At 40.0% G+C, this 23912-nt stretch overlaps 2 protein-coding genes across 9 annotated transcripts; one reads left to right on the plus strand and one right to left on the minus strand.

Annotated features, from left to right (window-relative positions):
- Positions 1–418: 418 nt before the first annotated feature.
- On the minus strand, positions 419–5757 carry LOC143345504 (uncharacterized). The gene is made up of 14 exons (XM_076772691.1): positions 5659–5757; positions 5373–5514; positions 5138–5237; positions 4935–5071; positions 4721–4861; positions 4531–4604; positions 4333–4453; positions 2742–2909; positions 2424–2644; positions 1955–2111; positions 1281–1417; positions 986–1205; positions 679–872; positions 419–594 (listed from the first exon to the last, which is right to left on the minus strand). The coding sequence occupies exons 1-14, from the start codon at positions 5745–5747 to the stop codon at positions 504–506; spliced, it is 1992 nt and encodes a 663-aa protein (XP_076628806.1). The 5' UTR covers positions 5748–5757; the 3' UTR covers positions 419–503.
- On the plus strand, positions 5494–23592 carry LOC143345506 (vesicular glutamate transporter 2). 8 transcript variants are annotated; one of them, XM_076772698.1, is made up of 12 exons: positions 5494–5584; positions 14095–14191; positions 15072–15130; positions 15722–15936; positions 16923–17159; positions 17522–17606; positions 18961–19184; positions 19327–19476; positions 19552–19684; positions 19759–19914; positions 19990–20075; positions 21341–23592. In XM_076772698.1, exons 2-12 carry the CDS (start codon positions 14169–14171, stop codon positions 21563–21565), a joined length of 1593 nt encoding a protein of 530 aa, XP_076628813.1. In that variant the 5' UTR covers positions 5494–5584; positions 14095–14168; the 3' UTR covers positions 21566–23592. The 8 variants fall into 8 exon arrangements, with proteins under 8 accessions (XP_076628813.1, XP_076628818.1, XP_076628812.1 ...); XM_076772697.1 differs by lacking the exon at positions 5494–5584 and adding an exon at positions 6689–6990; XM_076772702.1 differs by lacking the exon at positions 5494–5584 and adding an exon at positions 7051–7317.
- The last annotated feature ends 320 nt before the right edge of the window (positions 23593–23912 follow it).

A 23912-nucleotide genomic window follows, 5' to 3' on the forward strand; every position in this document is an offset into this window, starting at 1 on the left:
TGTTGCGTATACGAACTAATTTCGGATTGCATTAGTGTCGCGTCAAAGTTTGAACCATACAGTTTTCATTCCGTTAAAAAACTGGAGAATTCCTGTCTCATTTCGTCTTGTGTTCATTCCTATAGCCTGTTGGTAACATTGCAACTGACACGAATGTGGTAATGGGGCTGTAGAGCTCCAGAGGAATGGTCCAAAAAAATACATTGGATTCAACGTCTGCTAGTAAATACACTTAATGTATTTTTTCGGCCCATTTTCATGGGGTCTCGAAACCCCATTACCATTTTCGTGTCACTCGCAACGTTACCAACAGATTTAGGAATGAATTTCAATCCTTTCCTTAGTCAACTCACTCGGTAATGGGGCTCTAAAGCCCCAGACAAATGCCTCCAATTACTTAATTCAATATATTTCCCACAAACGTTTGTAATTTTTTTACAGTAATATATACACAAAAATCAGTCACAGTTTGTTACGATTAAAAGTTTTCTATTCTGCAGCGGTCAGTCGTTCACTAAATGTAGAACACTGTCTCTGGTAATACCGATCTCTCTTAAAGTGGCTGCCAGTTGATCCAATCTCCTCGGCGAGTAACTGAAATTCGAAACGATTGCTCTGCGTCTGGGAAATCTAGTTGTGCAACTTGTGGAAATGCAGAATTCGTCGACGTAGTCTTACCCGCTGAGGATGATTTTGTATCCTCGTGGCACCGTTCTCGCCATCGCTCTGTCTAACAGCTGGTAAAGTCGAGCTATCGGTTCGTCGGCTGATACGTGCACCAAGTAAACGGTACCACCGTTAAGGGATCTGACTTTCAGTCGCAGTTCACCTGGTCTTCCCGATGGCTCGTTGATCTGATGCAAAATTGGCGGCTAAAACGCACCAAATATATTTAAAAAATTGTCCACGCGAAACGATCGATTTCACAAATTATACGAAATTTGTCAGAATTCGATAACTAAAATTTTTAAAAAAGTTTCCTTACTGCACTTTTCTTAACCGGTGTCGCGGATTTCGCGACGCGCGGAGTTCGTCTGACGCTATTTGTCGTTTGCGAATTTGAGAATCGCATGGCATCGAGTTTACCAAAATCCATGGCCGCCTTAACCCTGGTTATGGGCTTCGAATTAATGGACATGCGAGAGCTTGGTAAGCTGGCCGATCTCGTCCGTTGTCGAGCATGATCTTCAATGTTTTCCGATCGACTGGAAACAAAAATAAGATGAAAAGATATCGACCAAAGCAATTAACAAAATATTGGAAGAGTATTTTACGTGGACAGTGGTTTAGACGACGATCTATCGGTGGAACCGTGGTAACACCTTCCAGAACTTGGAAACCTTAACAGACCTCTGGATTTCAATTGTCCTTCTCGACCGGAAACATCAAAGTCTGCATTCTTCGTTGCCAGATCTCGCTTGTAAAGATCAATTCGAAGTGAATATATTTTTACGCGTAGAAAATTCTTATTCAGAAATTACGTTTAAGAGGTTTCGATTCGTTAGAGTCAGTCTTGCCGTCTTAAATGGTCTTTGTTAGATTTTTACGGTATTTTCAAATATTACACGATAACCTTTCGATTAAAAGAATTTGTTCGTTTTTCCGCAACATTTATTCCAATCAGCCGAATGCTCGATCAACCGGCAAGTAACTATGCCCACGCGCAGTAAATGTAAATTCTATCGTGACACGAACTTTTCTTGTTATTTTACTTGACGTCGCCAATACGGTATAATTTATGTACTTTGCACTACATGAATCATAGAATGGTTTCATAGTTTCTACATTTCTGTTTGCCGTGCAATTATGTATCGAACGAAAGTTTAAAGAACTATTCCTTTTATCGCATCGCGTTCAGTCCAGTAAAAATATCCTTTTTAGTTCGTAAAATAAAAAAGAATATATCCATATATATATTTTTGGGCATATTAGACAATGATTCATTGATATTTACCTTCTCTTTTCGGTTACTTATACCCAACTCAGCGTTAATGTGTGACTGCAGATGCGTGTCTGAACAAATGTTATTATGCGACGCCAGAATCTGAGAACGCAGAATGTACATCTCGATCGGTGGCGTATCTACCGACGGGCTTTTCGATTTTAACGACCTGTTGGCAAACATTTAATGCTTAAAAATTACGTAGATAAGCACTTGCACGAAAGGAGCGTGCAAGAAGGTTGAAACATAGCGAAAAATAGAACAGCACTACATTAAAAAAAATTAAATGATTGCATTGCGTATTGCGTGTGTCATCTCCATAAGTGGAGTCGTTTCAACGCTTTCAAGATCGTCCCTATTTCTTTAAATGGAACTATACATTCCCTTTTTTTATACAGCAATCGATGCGCTGCTTTATTCTGTATATAGAAAGATTTAAATTATTGCTTGGGACACCCTATACATTTTATATCTACTATACCTGGCTGTCGAAGCCACTAGAGACGTAGAAAAATCGCTGTTGGAAAGATTATCTTTCGAAAGAGGAGGGCGACGACTCGATTTCTGAGACACGGTGCCTGGCCTACGAATTCTGCTCGATAACAGCGCGTTATCAGCTGGTGGCTGCTTTCCCAGCCGATAACCTTGGCCGGGAAAGTCCACGACACCGTCCATGTACATTTGGTGTCTGCGATCTTCTACCTGATAAGTTTCGACGTGAATGTTTCATCATTTTTGTAATTAAAAGTCTAAAATTTTCATAATTCGAGCTCAAGTTTTTACGAAATCTGTACTTCACCTTGAAAGGTACTCCATTCGGATAGGTTTGTTGTAACTCGGAGGGGAAATAACCATCCAAAATGTCACGAAGGAACGATACCGTCTCTGGATCGTCGTAAGGGCGCAATATGCCGTCTTGAACTATCATTCCATTTTTGTAGAATTTTAAAGACATGCAAGAAGGGGTCTTCAAAAAATTGTTAAATAACACTCGATTAATCTCCTCTTTATGAGATCGTCGAATTAATTACGTTCGGATTATCTCATCGACGTTACATGAACGCTGACGAAGAAACGAACGTTGAAAAAATAAATAAATCTCGGTCCACTCGGCGCGCGTTGGAATGTCGTAACTCTTCTACGATCATAAATCATATTCGTCGTTATTGTTCACACGTAACCGGTGGGAGTGATTAACGTCAACCTTCTGCGTTTCATTAAAATGCATTGAGGCCGCAGGATTGCCGTCGAAAACTGACACCGCGGTTACGCGACCACGAATATCGATGGAACGCATCCAGCGATTAGTGTCGTATAAAATTAAGAGAAAAGAATGTGCACGAACGCGCTGAACTGCATTGTTCGATCGGAATGCGTGATCATGAATAATGCTCGCGTTTACAATCCAGACGTATTTTGCAAATAGTACACATATTTAAACCTCGGTTGGTATCGTTGGGTCATCCTATATTCTGTTTGCATTTTTTAAAAAATATTTTTTGAAAAAATCCCTTACGATTGGTATTAACGTGTGTGACAAAACTATTCATCGCTTTTTCTATAAAACACCAACGTGAATGATGTAAAGGAGTTGTGAACGACAGATTGTAATGAACAAATCTTACCAACATGGTACGAATTAGTTATGGTTCTTTATAGTTTATTGTAACTGTCTGGCAGAGTGGGTTTTGTGATTTACACTACATAGTTTAGCTACTGCAATAATCTCTTCTTTCCTGATGCAGCAATGTCTATTCCAAAACGTTTTTCTAGTACTTAGTTATACTTCCTCAGTCTCACATACTCTCCATAGCTCTTTTTCCTTTCTCCTCCAGCACATAGTTGTTACCGTGTCGTTGCCACACCATGGTCTTGCAATTATTTTGTAATCTTTTTTGTGTTTAACGTCCATTATATGTTATTGTATTGTTCTTTCTTCTCTTAACCAATCTGATCTTGATGTTATACTCGACTGTCTGCATTAAAAAAAGAAAATGTTGTAACTAGTAACTTCCGCGTTACTCTTGTCCGTCTTGGGTAATCTTCTGGACATTGTGTTAAGTGCATGTTCGTGGTAAGAGTAAATTATCACCCACAGAAATATACAGAATTATACAGTTTGTTTCTAATATTTCATTCTTGTAGATAATAGACACTCGTAATTGACAACAGTCATTTCGTAATTCTTTTAACAATATATTGAATCTATAATCTTCGTAATTTTTCATTTCGTTCGTTTCCCTAATAATTCATTGTACCGTGTCTTTCGATCCGTTCATTACAATCTGTTCAAAGAGCAGAATACGCTGCCAGAGTGAAATAACCTATTTCGACGTCACGCAAAAACGAAAACTAATTCGAAACGTCACGATGAGCAAGCAGCGATTTACTTTGAACGTGGCTCCGTTTCCTTTTTCGTTGTGCTGCACGTGAACTTCACCCTTTCCCGCGGCTAGGTTGAGCTGATCGATGTTCGCGATAATCTGCTCGTAACAAGTCCCGATACAATTACTGAAATGCATCGGTAAACTGATAATTAATTGGATCGATTGTCAACCTAGTTAAATAGTGGCGTATACTCGATTTACTTGGAGGCCGTTTCAGGGCATTTCGGGCTGTTCGTATCGCCTACCCAGATCAGACCGTAATCGGCCAAGAATTTCTGCAAAACGGGGACACGGTAATTTCGCGTCACGATAACGACTGTACCGTAATCCGTCTAAATATTTCGTTTCCACGTATGCTACTACAAATAGTTCAAGGTAGGAAACGTTCAACCTCCATCTCATAGATTCTGTGCTCCAACATGAGGCATCGTCTGTAAAGGTACTCCGACTGGTCGGTTTGGATTCGTCGTTGTTGCTGCTCCTTCTTCCGCAGAGTCTCCTGGTTCTTGCTCTTGGTTTCCCAGTCCTTGACCTGCGTCAATTCGAAACTCATTATCGAGAGGTAGGGGGCGGGCAACCATTCGCGTGCAAAAACAGCGGCGAACCTTCCGTTTCAGACGGATGATCTCTTGATCCCTCGTCTTCAATTGATCCTCGCTTCTTTTCAGGTTGCTCTGCACCTTCTGCATCTGAGACTCGACGAAGTACAGCTGCTTCGTCAACGCGTTGATCAGCTCGCTCTCTAATGATTCGTGTCGAAGGTAAAAGGATCAAATTTACGTGACTTTTGCCGATACCGGATATCTACCTTCCTCGATGATAGAATTATCCGGCACGAAAATGTTCGACGGTTTGGCATTGCTTTGATTCCAAAATTTTCTCCCACCGCTAAACGTCGTGCTGGAAGTCTAAAGGGAGAACTGACAAAATAACCTTCTACGTGCAGCTGGTTCGATAAAGGGCATTAGCGCAAACGATATTCGTAACACGGACGGAATAGTAATTGTCTGCTTGAATAATTAAGGAAATAATGACGCAACTACCGTTTTATCAATCCTCTTGCCAACTCGATTGATGTCTTTCCTCCAATCAAAGTTTGCGTTTTCTAACGTGGTGCTTTTCGCGCGTTCCAGCTCTTCCTCGTTGCCCACTATGTAAGTCGACGTCGACGAGACTCTTTTCAGTCTACGAAATACGTGAAATTATAACCTAGAGGCCCTCGAATCGCGACTCGAATTAGTCTAATATTTCGTAGGTATGCCATTTCAATCGCGCGTAAGAGATGCTTAGTGTCTATCGATTCGATGGAATGTACAAAACTATTAGTACTTGTGGTTGGTATTTTGGCCCGGAGTCGATGTTGAAGAGCACTTTGCGTGTTTCTTCCGTGGCTGCGCGGAATGATTCGGCTGACTCATCGTGCGTCCGATGACATTTATCAGTGGGTTTTGATATCATTTACATTGGAAATTTTTGCTGGAAATTCCGAAAATATTCCGACTATCGACGTTGCATTCGAAACACAGGAGGTTTAGAATGTGGTCGTGAACTTCGCAATTAGTGACAATACGTGGTCGAACGAACGATCGATATAACGTCTGTGTCGATTATCTTGTCTGCAAACTTTGCCTGCACTCTCTTTGTTCTCTTATAACCAATAGAATGTCTTTGCTTCGATTTAAAAGTAACAAATAGGTCGCATTTTGTTATATCTTTTATCATTATTAATTGAGAATTGGAAAACAAACTAGGAATTACAGAGATAGGAAAAATAGTTGTCTAGATCAAGTTCAAATAACATATAAAAGATAAACAAGAAGTAATGTTTCTTGCTCTTTTATTATATTCTTTGATAAGGTAATACTTTATTCTAGGTTGAACAATAACGATAGAACGAGGCACTTAGTCTTAACACATTAACCTATTTTCCGTATCTAGGAATGACCCCCATATTTGTTTAAATTTTAGTGTGTGAAGCAGAAATATAAATGGTAGTCAGTGTTAAAGTATAGTATAAATAAAAGTTACAATCCAATTATGTTTCTCGTTGAACGAATGAAAGCTTATCTAAATTCGAATAAGCGTAGTAAATAAATTGCTATATCATCTATAATTTATTTTCCTTTCCTACCAATAAATGGTCGCAACGTGGAAATTTTGTCAATCATTTCGATACTTCTTACAACTAATTGTAAGTTTGACTGCATTTGAATTTCGTATTTTTGCGTCACATCCATTTACGCTTCTCGCTTCGAATAAATCGATCAAAAATACTCGAAAGGTCGATTGCTTCCGAGAGTAGACGAAAGGTGTCGAGAAAGGTCGACGCGTGACGACGCAGAGGCGTCGATCGATCGGCGCGCGAACGCGTGTGTTTAGCTATGCGTCACGTGATCGCTGCGCCTCGAAGCAGCGGGCACAAGGGCGCCGCGACGAAACGCTGGAGTTTTGTGTGCTCGTGATTTCGTGCTCTCTCCGCGACGTGTGGTTCGTGTGTCATTTGCGTGCGACGCGAGATTTAAACAGTGTGTGATCTTTTCTACCGTGACACGATGCTGTGGAGAGCGTGAAGCGTCGCCGGACGAATATACAAAAATGCGAACGGAGGGGCGAGCTGTCGAAGTTCAGAAGGTCTTCGCCGGAAGAAAAGACGGGCTGAAGGTGAATCACTGTCAGAATCGATCGCTCCCGTCACCTCTGTTTCCCATATTCGTGACGAAGGCTACAGCCACGTGGATATATACGAGCGGACATAACCTCAAACTCGATGGCAAGCGTCTCGCGGTTGAGGTTAGAATACATCGAACCGCGAGGAACGTCGTTCGTTCGTGGCTGTATTTTATAGTATTTTTAAATCGTTCCGTGGTAAAACGAGAGTCCGTGCGTTCGTCAAATATATATTTCGATGGCGCAATGACTGACGACTCCGTGATCGACGAAATACGCGGCGTCGAGACGTCGATATCGCGCTGGTTATCTCGATAGCCGGTACGTGAGATTCGAACAATTACCTTGAACGCTTTGTGCGTCAAGTTTGTTTTCGTAATTTGGATCTTAGCTGTTCCGTGTCAATGCTTGCTAACGTAAACTTCGGACCATAATGGAACCTTGGACTTTTAGTAGATAATGAATTATCGTGATCGACAACTGTGTATCCCCTAGTCGTCTCTCTCTTGCATCGTTGAAATATATTTCTGTCAATAATTCCAGACACTAGATCAGTTAAATTAGGGAATTTGCCTCTCCACTTACACTAATTTACAGAACCCCCAGTCGCAGCTGCCGGCAAACGACAGCTGACTTACTTTTGTAAAAATCAAGCGTAGATCATTTTTAACATAACACTGGACCATTTGCTCCAAAACGAACTTTGTGTATATAATACGTACTACAATAGGAAGTGGAAAATTGTATCCAATTACGAATAGCAAGGGAAAATGTTTTAATCTGTAGAAACTTGAGAGTATAGTTACGTTTACCCTTTTTATTTAGCAACTTTAAAATTAATCGAGTGCTGTTGCATCTGTGCAACATTAATGAGGTGAAGAGAACGTCATTCCAAAGCAGTTCTCAATTTTATGAGTATTTGTATATTGACTTTTTTCTCGATTTTTCGAAGCTGTTCAAAGCGCCGGAGCTCACGTACGCGTGTGGGTGGAGTGACAGTTCCCTGATGGAACCGGTCGGCTTTTTAGAGTCACTGACGAGTAATTAGTAGAGCAAATCATGCGACAGTTGCCTCTGTGAAATTGCGTTTAGTTTGGAGAAAGAAACGGAAGACAGTATTTGTTCCTTTAGTGCTCGACGTGTGAAAGAGAACAAGTCAAGCTCGATGCGACGGGCGTACGTCTGTTTAGGCGTCGGTGTGTCGTTTTCAAGTTTCAAAAGTGATTCGAACGGATAGCTCGAGGGCACATTTCTCATCGAAGACGATGAATCGAATAATCAGGGGGTAGAGAACGTCACGAGGGCTCACATGTTTGATCTCGTGCCGGCCGGCGTAAAAATTCCATCGAACGTCACGCAACCAGATTGGAATTATAATCTAAATAGGGTCAACTGCATAGTAATTAAGAATGACGCGTATCCGGTAGCGAAATCCAGAAGAATCGAATTCCAACAGCATCGTCGGCATTCGCTCAGGTTCGCTTCTTGAATCGAAAACAAAATTTTTATCCTAAATGTGCATGTCTCTTAACAAATATCTAGCTTTGTTTCAATGCTGTTATATCGTTGCGTGTCGCCTCGTATTTATTTTAATTACGATCGTAATATTCATAAGCGTCCAAGCGGCATATGTTTCTTGGTTCGAACTCGTTCATGTATCTATCTTTTAAACATTTTTTACGAGAAATAAATTACATAGTAGTTAATAAACATCTACATAGTTATATGAAAACACGAATAATATTTAAGATGGATCATTACCAACATTCCACGTCTATATAAATAACATTTTTATTCTATCTGTAGTTATGAAATGGCAAGGTATCTAAACCGAATTACACAGCTTTAGAATTTCTGTCTATTTGTTCGTTCAGATTTAACTGAAAATCTGCTGAATCGATTTTCTTTCTATTTAACATACTAAACAATTATAAATAAAATTTAGTTGTGTCTCTACCTGTCTGTTTGCATCCACGTCACGAGAAAATGACTCAACGTACCCCTAAAATAGACAAACTTAAAATATCAGTTATATAGAGGATCATCGGGGACGTCTAACTATAAAAATGTACGATATCTCGCTTACGCTTGCTTTCACAGCGAAAGTATCTACGGCGTAATTTGTTCGAAATTAAATTTAAAAAGATTTTCGTTCTATAGAAATTTTACAATACACACACATGATTAAATTGTACGTATTTTATTTATGTACATATAAGTATGCAATACGATCGTGAAATTGCGTACAACGTAATAATTTCATAACCAGCAATGCCCTGACGAAGGTATCGAACGATAAAGAGCTGCATTACACGCTATAATCGTTCAGCATAGAATATAAACGGTAGCTTGTAAGTTCACGTTGATCGATCGGTGAAAATTGACCCGTCAAGTTTCGTTGCAAGCGTCCTTGTGATAATGATTCACACTCGAGACATTTAAACCGTAAACGACGAGTAACAAAGTCGATGGAAAACGCTGTTTGAAGGAACACGACATCACCGTACCCATCTCAAGTAGTAAATCGATACATCGACCCTTTCTCATATCCTGTTGCATTTCTTCGATAACAAAGCACCGATTTTCATTCGGTAAAATGTTCTATAAATTTGTTATATTGTACGATTAAAAATTGTGAAGGTTCACTTGATTGCATTATTTCTAATTCTGTACCGTTGCTCTAAAAACCAATAAAAAAAAACTATTATTCCACCCGCTTATCGTTTGGCAAACAACAAAAGAAATACAAGAATGAAATATTGTACAACATCACTCAACATTCAGTGCATTCATTATTGATAGAATCGGTTCAAGCAATGTTTATACGGCCGAAGCAAAAAACACGAAACCGACGAATACAGAAGTACTTAGCGCGATGATTTTTTCATGGATCGAAAGAGCCATGCGCGTAATATGTATTCGATCGTCACGTCAAGCACACGCGTGGATTTACTGCTCAGTTCTCATGTATTATTATCGTAGAGACCGGAATTTCAATTTCTAATTACTACGAACGTTCTCGTATATTTTTTTCGACTACTGGAAATCGTGCATCGAAATATCAAATTTTAGAAGATATCTTTTACAAATTCTTTTAACTCATTGTCTGTCATATGTGGATGATAGGACTTTTCATTAAGGAGATACAAAAATTAATTCTCGAAGCGAGATGTTAGACAAAATCCATTTAGATAGGCTTCGTGAATTTCGATGAAGTTACTCCGTACTTTTGAGTGACCGTAAGCTTCTGAAGATTAATAATTTCAGTAATTCCAAAGAATTGTTCGAACAATTCACGTACGATTTAAACTTCAAAAAGCGAAGAGAAATTTGAGTCATAACGTCGATTCCGATTAGCTAGTTTCTAAAACGTATTATACTGGAAAAATAATAAGCGGTTACGAGGATGGTCTCGATTTCAGATTGGAATTAACACCCATTATCCGGTGTTGTTCTCTCTGCTATTATTTTCTCGATCACGTGGTATGTCGACAGCGCTGATACGATCAGTATTACCCCCGAAAATTATCGGCGCTTTCGATCGTGACGACGTCGCGTGCTCGTTGACGAATCTGTGCGGCTCGTTATTGTCGCGTTTCATCGTTCGCGATCCTTGCGGATTTCCTACAACGCTTAATGGCTGATTGAAAAGCAAAAGTGGTGGGGCCTAGACGATAGTCCATGCCTCGTGGTCCGGTCGCCTTTCAGTGTCGACTGTTCTCCTCGTCCGGGATAAGGTTTCGTTCCTTTCCGACTTGCTGCCTTTCGTTCGAGTCTGAACGCTAATAAAGATTACGCTGTGGATCTTTGGTGAGCACCGGGTCTTCGTTCGAACATTAACTGAGAACTTTCCTTCGGTTTCCTGGGAGCAAAGGATAAGAACATTCCTTCCACTCTGTTAATTTGATACCCTGGGCTGCGAGTCTTCGCGATCGTTTCATTATCACGCGAAACGCGGATGTCACGGGCTACGAGGTTCAGCAGCAAGAAAGCACAGGTGATATTCGTCGTTTCTTGGGCTCCTGTGGTGTAAACATTAGTATAGTTGGACATCGATCGCGAGGAATCTGATTAGAATCGATCGTTCGCCACGTGCTTCGCTGTAAGTAACCGTTTCCTATTTTCGACGTAAACCACGTCCAGCAATGTTGTATAGATCGTTTGCAACCGACGATTCAGAGTGCAACTTTGTCTATTATTTTTAATCTATGCAGCCAGTGAAAACACGAAATGTAAATCGGTCGTAAGAAACGATATTTTACGAGTTCCATGACGCGTTTCGCGATAATATTTCGTGATCAACGTTTCTCGAGTCTTCGTTTACAAACGTTGCGGTTGCTGCTTACCATAATTTACCCGTTCTTTTTGCATCATCATCGTTTTGCCGTTTACGGTCGTTGCCGCGCGTGCCTCGAATATCGCCGAATATACGAAATATTCTTGCGAACTGTGAGAATTTTTTATATTTTCATTGAAGTAATAATGTGATACAGTTCTATAATTGTCGGGAACGATACAGTTGACTTGGTTATAACGAGCACCGGGAAACGGAGAAAATTTCCTCGTAATCATTACTCATTCTGTCAGTAACGAGTTGTATCATATTTTTTTATTTCTCGACGAGAAATTCGATAAGTCCGCGAATTTGTTTAATACGCGCGATTATTTACATTACGGATTTCCTGCAATCGAGTGTTAAATACAATGTGTAACGGGGAATTGCAATTCACCGCGTTTGATTATGTAATATCGACATGAATCGTGAGAAAGAGCAAGGCTTGACAACAGAATTGTGTCATTCGAGCACGTGTCTCGCTCGGTCGACGTCGATTCAAACAGGAAACCAGGCGTCGCGAAAAGTCACCGCGGTTGCGATACAGATACTGACACAGTGAATGTTTCCTTTGTACGAAATTTACATTAGTTATGAATGAGCTTCGATTGTTCAAAGATTCTCGTGTGAACACGCGACTCTTCGTCGTCATAGGTGACGTCATACACTTATTACGTGTGTATAGTAACAGACAGGGCCGACGCAAAAGCAAAAAGCTCGTATTTGCAATTTATATCAGTGCAAGTCATGATTTTACGCGAAATTCCTTAAAACGCGGTCCAACAATTTTAACGAATTTGATATATTTGCACTAACGTTATCGAAGTTCAAGGACATTGTCCGCCTGTCGAGTCGGTGCCTAGTCTGCCGTAAAGTCGACCGTAGTTGCAGAAAAAAAGTTACACGGTCAGCAAGATAAATCATCGGAAGTTTATTCGCAATGAATCACGTAGCAGCGACGTCCGCGAGAAATTCATGGCTGTAAAAGTACGATCGATCTGCGAAAAGTAAAAGTAAATAACTAACGCGCACGAAATTTTATCGTTTTTTTCTCGCTCACGATACCAGTTATCGGCACGAACAGGAAATTCATAACACGGTATTGAGATTACATATCGATTATCGAAAGAACGTCGCTGGTTATGATTGAACGTTATACATACGTTCGTTTAAACTATTACCTTGTAATCATTCGGTTAATATGCACGTTTTATTCAATCAGATTCAGAAGTGGTCGTAATAAAGTTATCGTGATTGGTGTTAATGATGATGTAAATCGTTGTAATATAAACAACATCGCTGTGGGTTTGACTTTTCAAAGGATATTATAATCCAGGAAAACCAGGATAGGGAATTTTTCAAACGAAAACTGATAGCAAATAGCATACGTTAATAAAGGAAGTAGCACAGGTTGAAAAATAGTGTGACCGCGTCGTTTTCTCGGAAGGATGCGAGGCCTCGTTCGGGGAAGCGTTTTCCTAGCTTTTCGCGTGATCGGAGTCGCGACCTTTTCAAACTGATGAATTTTCGAGCTCGTTCGTCGCATGCCGCGTATATGAGAACCGTGTCGGAATTTCATCACGCCCTCGTAAAGTCGTCCACACGCCATTGTGTCCTGGGATATTTCATTCTCTTGGCGTCATCGAGTCGAAGACTCTAATAAAGCCGCGTTGTTGGCATTTCTTCCAACTCGAGATAACAGCGGGAAATCGATTTTGTTTATCCGCTACATACGTGAGTTATTCGACATAAATAGATTGTACGCATAAGTAACGATTATAAACTTACGAAATGTATAAGTAGATTACCCAAGTTATAGTTAACTTACATAGTTGTTAAAGTTGACTGTATTCTATACCGTACCGATATGCATAATCTGTTCTTAACAATTATGCTTGGCCTACTTTTTCTTTTTATTGTGTAAGTAGATTGATTAGTCAATAATTTCTATCGTCACCGATTACACTTCGTCGTATTCGTTTCTCTAATAAATTAGTATCAAGGAACAACTCAACGATATGAGTAATAGCGTAATTGCTTCGGTGTTTCTTTACGAACATTAAAATGGGAAACAAACGTTTAATTAGAGTCGGTAGTTGTTATACGACGACGATCAAATATATAATTGTTTAATGATTGGTGTTGACGAGACAAAAGAATCTTGAGAACGCACAGCTTCGAGGAAGTTACATAAAAATGTGGTGAATCTTTACGATAATTTGTTGCGTGTAGTTGCGACGCCGTACTGTGATCAATTTACGACTCGAACGTTGAAGAATGCATTGCATTAGATCTTGAAATTCGCATCAATCACGTACGATAACTATCGCAGAGACGATAATAATCCGGATAGGATGAAGTTAATAGTTAAATCGTCGAGACAATTCAACCGTTCCTCAATGAAGTCCATTAATTCGTATTATCATTGCTACGATTTACGATCACATAATCTTATGATTAATTCATAAGTTCAATTGACGAATGATACGTGAAAAGTCACGAAGAATAAAACTTCTAGCAACTCCGATCAGTCTATTGTTAAATAACGTAACTAGGGGACACGCTTCAGTCTGTTCTCAGAAATAAGAAAAAGAGTAACAGGAATACAGCATTTTTATTTCAATATAAGATAAAAGTATAATCTTTCGATCTTCACATTCGACAAATGGGTGATTAATTGGTCTAATAAGCAGTCGAGTTGTTTATTGGAACAATTAACGACCCCTTTCATTAATTGCAATATACAATAAAATTCTGTGTTCCAGAATCCCAGGTGATCCTGGATCACACTCCTGTATAAGGAAGTTGTCTCTTTTCGCACGAACAGTAACCAACGCACATGAAGATGGAGGAGTCCCAAGGGTAAGGGAATAGGATTTAACGATTTGCATATTAAATAACACCGTGTTAGCTGTTAAACGGCAACAGGTTGTCAGTGACGCTGCAATTCCAACTCATTAGCTCAATTCTCGACTGTAATTAAATCCGCTACCTTGTCGCGATTTATTTTCTCGTGTCGTTACGCCATTACGAAGGCAAAGAAAAAATAAAAATAAGGAGACCATTCGACATTGCCGCGCAAAAGTCTGGAGCATTCATCGATCTTCAAAATAAACGAATCTTTTTTGCATATATACAAAATGCTTTACTGGAATACATTATCTTTGTATATTTCTTGTGCATCATTTAACCCTTTATCACATGAATTTTATTTTATTGCGCTTTTTAAATGAATTTTATCGAAACGATTGAAACAAAAATGAGGTTTCGTTAAAATAGAAATGTATTTTCTATATTTACATGCCGCCTAAATGGAGAACGACACATAGAATTGTAAAAAATGTTAAATAAATGATGAGCTGTAATTGAACCAATTGATGGCAAGTGATGTGTGCATACTTGTATTAAATTGAACGTTTCGACTGGTTAATTTTAAGGTCCTCTTATGACATGATATATGTTAAAGAAAAACTATGATAAATATAAAATATAATATACGTATAATGGTAGGGGGGGGATAAGGAGGTTCCTCACAAGTGACAAATATATGTATCCAAAAATTAGAATATATCTAAAAGGATAACGTATAAGCATGAATTAATAGAAGTATATGTGCATAAAAAGGTTCTATTTCTTTATAGAAGGTTGCTCCAAAGTTTTGAGCGACAACGTACACTTTTTCTTGTTTATAACAACTAATTCCTTGGTTTATATAAAAATGTCAATTGCATCTATTACGCAGATACGAAGGTCATACCATATATAAGACACGCTCACCATGCAGCCTGCGAAAACTGAGAGGTAAAGGACTCTTCACGCTATAAAACCATAATGGAGAGAATGAAAAAACAGTATAAGGAGGAATTACGAACGAATCGAGACGTTAAATAATAAATATCTAAACGTATAATTTGGGTCACTATTAAAAGTAATAATAAATGCAGTGGTAATAAAAATATTCTAGTATCGTTTTCGACGTTTCCGCCTTAGATTGTTTTACAGCAAAACCGTACGTGAAAAGCCCTTAGAAAACATTGTTGAACTTACGTAAGATCCAAGACTAATGATATACGAAGCGTTTTGACCGGAAACGTTAAATATAGTAGATTTTTGCCAACTACATAGTAGACACATCCGACGCAGGATACAGTAGCTTTGTAATTTTTTTTAAATGGGCAAAATGAAGGCAGAAGCATCGAAAATACTGAGATATTTTCTTTTCTATTGCATTTGTTATTGTGCTTAATGCCCACCAATTATCACGCGTGGATGTTTATTACTTCTGGAAGTAATCGAAGAACGAAAGAGAGAATTACTTCTTGGTCTGTTAGAGACGTTAAGTTCAATCGAGGAAGGTATTTCGCCGATCACAGAGCGTGTTCGCGTTTGCAGACATGGTGCCAGCGCGGGTGGTGTTGTATATGCTGTCGTTTTCGGGATTCACTGTCTCGTTTATGATGAGGAACGACATCAACATCGCCATGGTGGCGATGGTGAAACCGCCACCGTCCTCATCCAACGACAGCATGATCCCGGAGACTTCTCAGTATTGTTACGTGACATCGGATGCATCGTACGCAAACAACAACACATCGATCAGATATGAGGTAGAGCTAACGATGAATTCATGAGAAATTGCATAGCACGTGAAATCCTCTCCCCCTTGTGTAGCCTCTCCATAATCACCAAGTCATCAAAAACACAAACACGCACGAAACGTTTCTTCGAAAAAGAACATTACTTTAATTGAGCATTTATCAGAGAATTTTAAAAGTCACGAGTTAAATATATTTTGCCTGCATGTCGTGAAGTGTTTGAAAACTAATGTTTTAGTATCTACAGATCTTTTATGGTAAACTTTTGAATTCTTAGAACGAGCGTCCGTCGAAAAATGTTGAAGTTCCCCGTTTTTGTCTGTATCGTTTTTCAAAGAATTCCGCTCAATAGGCGCCACACCGCGATATCGATTATGGTGATTATGTTACACGGGTCGCTTCGATTACATCCTAACGTAACTGAACAGTTAAGAAACATGTTCACGTAACGTCACGTGTTTAATCACCGTACACGTATGTTCTTGCATTGTGGTACTTCACCGTCGATGGAATATCGTAATTGCTGGTTCTATGGCAGCGCGATAATTTCCACCGCGATTGAGAACGATAGAACGATTAGAACACCGATCACGTTACGATCACCGGTACGTGGAGACAGTAATTAAGTTTGTAAACACTTACATAACGCTGTCTGCGGTTCATTTAATGGACAATGCGAACCACGATGCCCACTCGTGGTCAAAGACAATCACGGTTGCGGTTGTTACACGGATTCTGCGAAAATATCGAGTTGGTTACGATCGTTAATCTTCATTGATCGGATCAGTCGTGTCTGACAGGAGTCGATTCGAAATTCTCGTTCGTTAAGAAATTGTGCATGCACGTATCTTTGTTTTGCTTTGTATCTCGTTATTGGAAAATGCAAATTTTTATTTTTCGTTAGTATGTCGTGTAAGTTAATACTGGAGAGGTTTCGCAACAATGTTGTCAGTTGTGAGGGACGGATTGAGACAAGTACGATTATGTTTGTCACGCAGGATCAAGGGGAGTTCGAATGGAACCCGACGATACAATCCGCGATCAGCGGCTCGTTTTATTGGTGCTACATATTGTCACAAGTGGTTGGGGGTGTGCTGACCCAATATTTCGGCACCAAGACGGTTTTCGGCGGCTCTCAGCTCATTACGGCGATCTGCAGCCTGTTGATGCCGACCGCCGCAGGGATTCATTACGGCGCCATGATTGCTCTGCGTAGCATACAGGGCATTGCCAGTGTAAGTTTAATCTACCGTCGAAAGAATTTAATCTTTGGACAGACACATGCAGTAGATCCTGGGTCGCTCACGACCCGTGACATATTAAAGCGAAACCTCACCTTTCCAATCCTATGAAGCGATTTTCCCGTCGATGCTTTTCTAATCAGTGACGAATCCCTATAATATTCGATTTATCCTTAATCCTGAAGAATTGAAATGAATTTTTAATCAAGAACTTTGAAGTCAGCAAACGAATGGTTTAATAAAATATAATATTCGAATTCAATAATTTGTAAATACTCTATACGAGTAGGTTACAACGTTTGATTTGAAATCGCGACGAAATGTTGCTCGAACTGATGAAAAACTGTTGTCCCCAGGGACTCACGTGGCCAGCAATGTACGCTATCGTCGGGCACTGGATCCCCCCTGTGGAACGTTCGCGTTTCATGTCTTCCTTCCAAGGTGAGCGTCCACCCTCTAATCGAACGTATTTTCTTTTGTATATTACAGTGAAACTTCGATACGTACGACGCGATAGTCCAGTCGCAATAACGGTCTTTTATTTTGCTTTTTTGAAACACATGTGACCCAGCTAAATACTAACGCACGATTCTTTCAGAAACCGGGAAACGGAATGAGAAAATCTTTCGTCTCTGCTCCGAACGTTTTGCTTTCAGTTAAAATTCACGGTTCCGGACCAAGAGCCACGTGTATCAATCGAATACGTGAAATCGCACGTTTACGCGCGGATGCGATTGTTTCATTCACTTTGTTCTGATTGGTTTAAGCTCCACGTGGTTGCATTCGCCGGACCGAGGGGTATACTCAACAGCGACCGCTCAACAGCATGAGAATGGCCGAGTATACTTCCAGCTGGTAGAATCAGCCGTGCTCGAGGAACATGTTTCGTAATACATTTCTCATCGTTCTGTATGTTGTCGGTGCTGCATCTACGAGAAAATCTGTACTTGTCTCTAGTTTTTCTTTACGACCAGCGATAAATACGATTCAACCTCGCACAAACTTTCACGGTTACGGACGATGCTCTCGATCGATGTACGTGTTTTCGCATCGAAACTTGTCACGATACGTTCTCTCGTCTTGTCCCATTTTTCTTTCGTTTACAAAGCGTCGATGAAGTACGCGGGCTAGCCTTGGTGCGTGTAAATCGTACACCCCTCTACTGACGTCGATAACGCGCGAGATTTTTAATTTGTGTTTCGTTCACGAACGTTGAGTCTCGATAGAAAATTGTATTACTGTGCTCGACGTGGCAGGAAAGGGACGTATGCTCATATAGAATTCACCATGAAACGCTGTACCATGTTAATAATCAAGGCTGGATTTTAACAGAGTCGTTCCCCTTTCGAAAACTAAAGAAATCGTTGACGTCAGAGGTTTTCGATCCAGACTTTTCTGTTTTTATTTCGATTCGAAAGGCTCGCGAATTGAACATGTTTTTCTTTTTCATTCTGCGGAATGAACAGACGTCGTGGCAAATTCGTAATTCGTGAAAATTTTCGAACGCGATTAGTCAGATGAAATCCAGCGAGAAGCTCTTGATATATTTTCAGGTATAGAAGTTTCATTGTCCCACTGTAGCAGCCTCGACGTGCACTCATCCTCATCCTCTCGTACTAAGACTCTACTTGAATCGCTTTACAGGGTGAAATATAGCGCCACCGCTGAAGAGCGATCATCGCCACGCATGAATCGTACACGAGCCAAGGCGAAGCCATTCGACAAGCATCATGTTTCAGCTTCCTTCCGGGTCGTGGGGTGAGCCACTCCTAACATCTAGATTATCTATATTCAGGGTTCAGCTTCGGCATCGGGATAACCTATCCACTGTGCGGATTCATCATCGCTCACTTCGGTTGGAGAGTGGTCTTCTACACGACAGGCAGTATCGGAGTGCTGTGGTGCCTTTTCTGGTACTTCTACGCCTTCGATACGCCCGCCGCGCATCCGAGAATATCCCAACAGGAGCTACGGTATATCCAAGAAAGTGTTGGAAACCAAGTTCTTGGAACGAAGGAGGTACCCTAATTATTGGTTCTCCATTACATTCTCGACTCACTTTTCCAGCCCGTGGCAATTTCAGTTTTCCACATAAGTTTGGTCCCGCTCGTCTTATCCCGCTAGTCGAGGATGATCAAAGTCGTTCTTTTTTTTTGCAAAGAACATGCCAGTTCCGTGGAGGTACATTCTCACGTCGTGGCCAGCCTGGTCGATCGGGATCACCACGTTCGGAAGGATATGGGTGCATTACATCTTCATCATCTCTGGACCAATGTACATGAAGACGGTTCTGGGATTCAGTATTCAAGCGGTTCGTCCTTCGAATGTGCTTCGTGCATTTCGCTAGACGACCGTCTCCTTACGAAAACGATTGTTGTCTTTTTAGAACGGGGTCCTGTCCGGTTTGCCCTTCATCTGCAGCTACTTCAGCTCCGTTTTGTTTTGCTACGTAGCCGACATCCTTGTCACGCGACAGATTCTCTCGCTGACGAACGTTCGCAAGTTGTTCACCGCCGCTTGTACGTATCTCATCGCGTTTAGAATGTTCGAGTCGTGTAAAATTTTTTAACGATTGTATTCCTCCTTTGTACAGCTCAAGTAGTGCCTGGTATACTACTGGTGTTGATCGGCTATTTAGGCTGTGACATCATACTCGTTCTAGTGGTGTGGTTCATAGCAGTTACCCTTATCACTGCTGCCTATGCAGGGGCAATGGCAAGCATCGTTGATATCGCGCCAAATTTCGCTGGTAAGCTAGGACACGAGATACCGCGTGCAATTCTGCGCTAAGCGTACGTTTCTTATTCGATTGCTCTGCTTGTAGGACCGATATTGGCGTTCGCGCAGACAATCCACATGACTGCGAGTTTCTTGTCTCCGGTTGTAGCTGGCCTACTCACTCAGAAAAGCGTAAGTGAAATTTCGAACTGTCGATACGATTTCGTAAAATTTACGTTCTTTGATAAAATGCTCTCTGGGAGCGTTTAAAATTATTTAATTTTTATTAACACTAAACCTACCGCGACTGGTAAGATGACCGGTTGGATGATTTAGCAAAGACGAAAGGAGAGAATCTTCAGTTTTAAAAGTAGTTAAACTTTACACATGTACAGCTTCGAAGCTACTGATGTTTTATTCATAATTAAGCCATCGTTAGAAGCGGCAAGGCTTCCCCTTTAAAATGGTTTTTGGTTTTTGTCGATCCGACTTTCCGTTTTGGAGATATCGCAATTTATGTAAAGGGGTAGGTTTTTTAATTCGACTATCGCTGTCGCCTTCTAACGCGTCGCGTCGGACCTCCTTCTCGCACATTGACCCATTGACTGAGTGACCGAGTAACGTCACGTTTACTATTTACTACGAGCACGTGCGGTCAACGGCCTTGACGTGGCCGTAGTAAGAATGTAAACAAACGCTTCGGACCCTTATATCTCCGAAACTAACCACCGCATCGACTTGAAATTAAAATCGCTATATCTTCGGAACTAATAAAGCTATCGACTTGTTCGAACGCTCGTTTTAAAGGGCATTTCATCCTCTATCCAATGACTACACCAGCTACTATAATTTTTGCTGTCTTCTATGTTTATTTTCACATTTACTTTGACGCTACATACCCAAAATAGTTTCAGCACTTCCTATTGATCATACGACTGGTGTGCCATAAAACTGGATCATAAGTTGTTTATTTAATTGAAAATGAATGTAAATTTGTACACAGGGTGTTTGCATAATTACTATGACATTTTTTCGTAAATAATTGTTTTCTCTAGAACTAACTACGGTATCGGCTTGAAACAAAATTCGTTTTCAAGGGCGTTTTATCTTCTATCCGATGAAAATTACCAATTTACTAATACTATTAAGGTACTAATGCACGTGTAGAGTAAAAGTATTGAATATTTTTGTGCAGATTCTTTGAATTCAATGTTTTATGATATTTTACGAATAAACTTCAAAACACAACTTTCTATAAATGTAATGCAAAAATTAGAAGTACGTTGCCTCGTAAAAGAGAAAAAGAAAGACTGGTCATTTGACCGGTCATGGTAGGAATGGGTATACGTGAAGTGCCGGTAGGTTTAGTGTTAAATGTCGAATCCAAAGTTACAAAACGTGCAACGAGAAATGCTACGTTGCATATTGATTAAAATAATGGAGAATTCGTTTCACAGCAAGCCCTCGATGCATGGAGGCAAGTGTTTGGCGTGACCGCGTGCGTCGCGAGTGGCACGTACATTGTTTATCAGATATTTGGCACGGGTGACATCCAAGCGTGGAACTATCCCGACCAAAAGTATCCGCAATCGTTCCAAGAGGATTCCCAGCCTTTGAACGAGTTGCCCCACAAAAACGGGAAGATCGTTAAAAGCCGATCGAACGTTCCCGAGGAAGCGTAACACATTCGACCGCGACGAATAGCGCGAAACGTACGAGTTGTGATTTGTGCGGGAACTAATTGGCCTCGAGACGCGAAGAGCCAGCCTCTGTATATAGGAAACATTTATTTTTTCGTAACGTCTCTGTATCTATGTAAATAGACCCGTAGTCCACGTGGGAGAAGCAGTATAGAAGCCAGGGTATGTATATTGCAACGTTGAAATAATAATTTTACGAGGTGTTTTCCTTATTGCGTTACGTAATTCTCGCAAAGTTGCATTCGAGGTGGAAGCACAAATACTCGCAGCGCTAATTTCTAGGTTCGAACTATGATCTTAAACGACCATGTGTTCGCGTATATTCTCTGTGATCAAAACCTTTTCTCACGCGTCGAGACCTTAGCCATTTATAGTCGGAACAAAATCAGTTTGCCTGCGCAAGGTCGCTGTCCCCTCCACGCGGTCTGGTTACCCCCACTCTGTCCAATTTCCTGTCGCAAGAGCGATCTTGAGTGGCTGATTCGCTTTGTTCCAAACGTAGAAAATGTTCGTAAAATAAATGGTTCTCGTAAACGAAAGCAACCGTTTCCAAACCAACAGAGGCACGCGCAGTTCTTGTTCAAGCTAAAATATTTTCTATCGCGAAGGGTCAATTTAAATTTTTGCGAACAGAAGACTGATCGATGCTTTTTCCTCCCTCCGGCAACGAAAGGTTGCTAAAACGTTTAGGAACCGTTGCTTCACGCTATTATGTTCGAAGAGCTTCTGCGTGTTTGAGTTAGAAATTGATTATGACTTGATACGTAGGATTCGTATTTCTTGTTTCTTTCGAGGGTGTAAGTACACACTCCAGAGGGTTTCGTGTTTTTTGCTCGAAGAACGTTCTCGGTGACTTGTAATTAAGAATATCTCTACAGCTTTGCCGGCGATATTTGATCAATCTATTGCATACGCTGTGTGAAAAGAGATGTTGGTGCGAATTTTACATTGTCTGTACTTAAGACGTGTTTGAAGAACCTTGCACCTCCACAAACGTCAAATACGTCATAGAAAGTGGGTAAAGTACAATGTACAAAAACAAAAAGCAGATAGAGAAGTTATACTATACTGATTAGTGCCTTACATTAGGCAGTTCTCGATCATTTCTACCTTTATTTTACAAAAGAGATCTGATACAAAACTGTTGAGTGCACATAACCTACTTATTTAGTACTTAATACTTTTATTGTTCCACCGTTAATTCGATCATAACTTACTAGTCACTATTCTTCTCGAAGGTAAACACAAATTTGCAAAAGATAATAAATGTTCGATAGGAAACGTTTCGTTCTCTCTGGAGCTATCTTTCTCTTTTATTAACTTGAAACTTAATGATTCCATTCGTAAGATACACAAAGTTAAGAAATGGTCCTTGCAAGTATTGTAATTTTAATTATTTTTATACTGGCCCCGTTTAGATACTATAACGATAAGCCACGTTGTTCTCTTTATTCGTTATTTATAAGCGACTACTTTGTTATACGCGAATACTTAACAGACTATAGAAAATAAATTATTCACAAATGTCATGATGAATACTGTAATACAAAACTAAATAAAAATAATTCCTCACATTATTACGCGTATAAAACGGATAAGGGTTGTATACATAGGGAAGAGCCAGATTCTTCTTCCACAATTTATACCCGACTGTGCGTTAGTTTAATGTACAAATAATTGTATATGAATGTATAATTGTCTACATGTACAGTTCTGTACTCTTCGTGTGCCATCTGCCAGCCACACTATAATTGATATCACCCTAAACTGTCATTCGAAAACATTATGTCGTAATCCAGGATTCGGTTGACACTTGAAACAGATTTAAATCTTAATAATCGTTTTCGAACGATAGTTCGAAAAGTATCGAAGGACCACGAGTGTTTTTTCAAATCAAATTACACGTCATTGTAATAAAATCGATTTAACACCAGAAAATCTATGGCACAAACTACTGATACGGATATGTATGTGAACAAAAAATATACGATTACATATAATTTCACTAATTACACTGTGTTTCTAACTGTCAATAATTTTCCTCTTTTGCAAAAAAAGAAAGGTGAATTGTGTTTCCAAAAACTGAAAAAAGAAAATTAATCAAGGAACCGTTTGTGACTATGAGTCAACGATTTCTGTTAGAAACATTTCGATAAATCGATCAACACTGATGCTCTATTGCATCATGAAATTCTATACAATTTTAATCGTATCTCGAGATCGAGCGCATGACCAATAAAATTCAAACACGAATTGTCGTAGAATGTTACAAGAACAATCGAAAGATAAGTCGTGCAAATGACCTAGCGGATACAATAAACGATCACAG

Source organism: Colletes latitarsis, chromosome 9 (assembly GCF_051014445.1).
Source record: "Colletes latitarsis isolate SP2378_abdomen chromosome 9, iyColLati1, whole genome shotgun sequence".
Taxonomy (NCBI): domain Eukaryota; kingdom Metazoa; phylum Arthropoda; class Insecta; order Hymenoptera; family Colletidae; genus Colletes; species Colletes latitarsis.

What these genes read in the sequence shown, in the direction of transcription:
- LOC143345504 (XM_076772691.1), bottom strand. Translation starts at nt 5,747, where the DNA reads ATGAGTCAGCCGAATCATTCCGCGCAGCCACGGAAGAAACACGCAAAG. An exon ending in CACCGGTTAAGAAAAGTGCA is followed by an intron (nt 873 to 985) that starts GTAAGGAAACTT and finishes GGTGCGTTTTAG; the next exon opens with CCGCCAATTTTGCATCAGAT. An exon ending in TACAAAATCATCCTCAGCGG is followed by an intron (nt 595 to 678) that starts GTAAGACTACGT and finishes TTCGAATTTCAG; the next exon opens with TTACTCGCCGAGGAGATTGG.
- LOC143345506 (XM_076772698.1), top strand. Translation starts at nt 14,169, where the DNA reads ATGAAGATGGAGGAGTCCCAAGG. An exon ending in AAGATGGAGGAGTCCCAAGG is followed by an intron (nt 14,192 to 15,071) that starts GTAAGGGAATAG and finishes TCTATTACGCAG; the next exon opens with ATACGAAGGTCATACCATAT. An exon ending in TGGGATTCAGTATTCAAGCG is followed by an intron (nt 19,477 to 19,551) that starts GTTCGTCCTTCG and finishes TTGTCTTTTTAG; the next exon opens with AACGGGGTCCTGTCCGGTTT.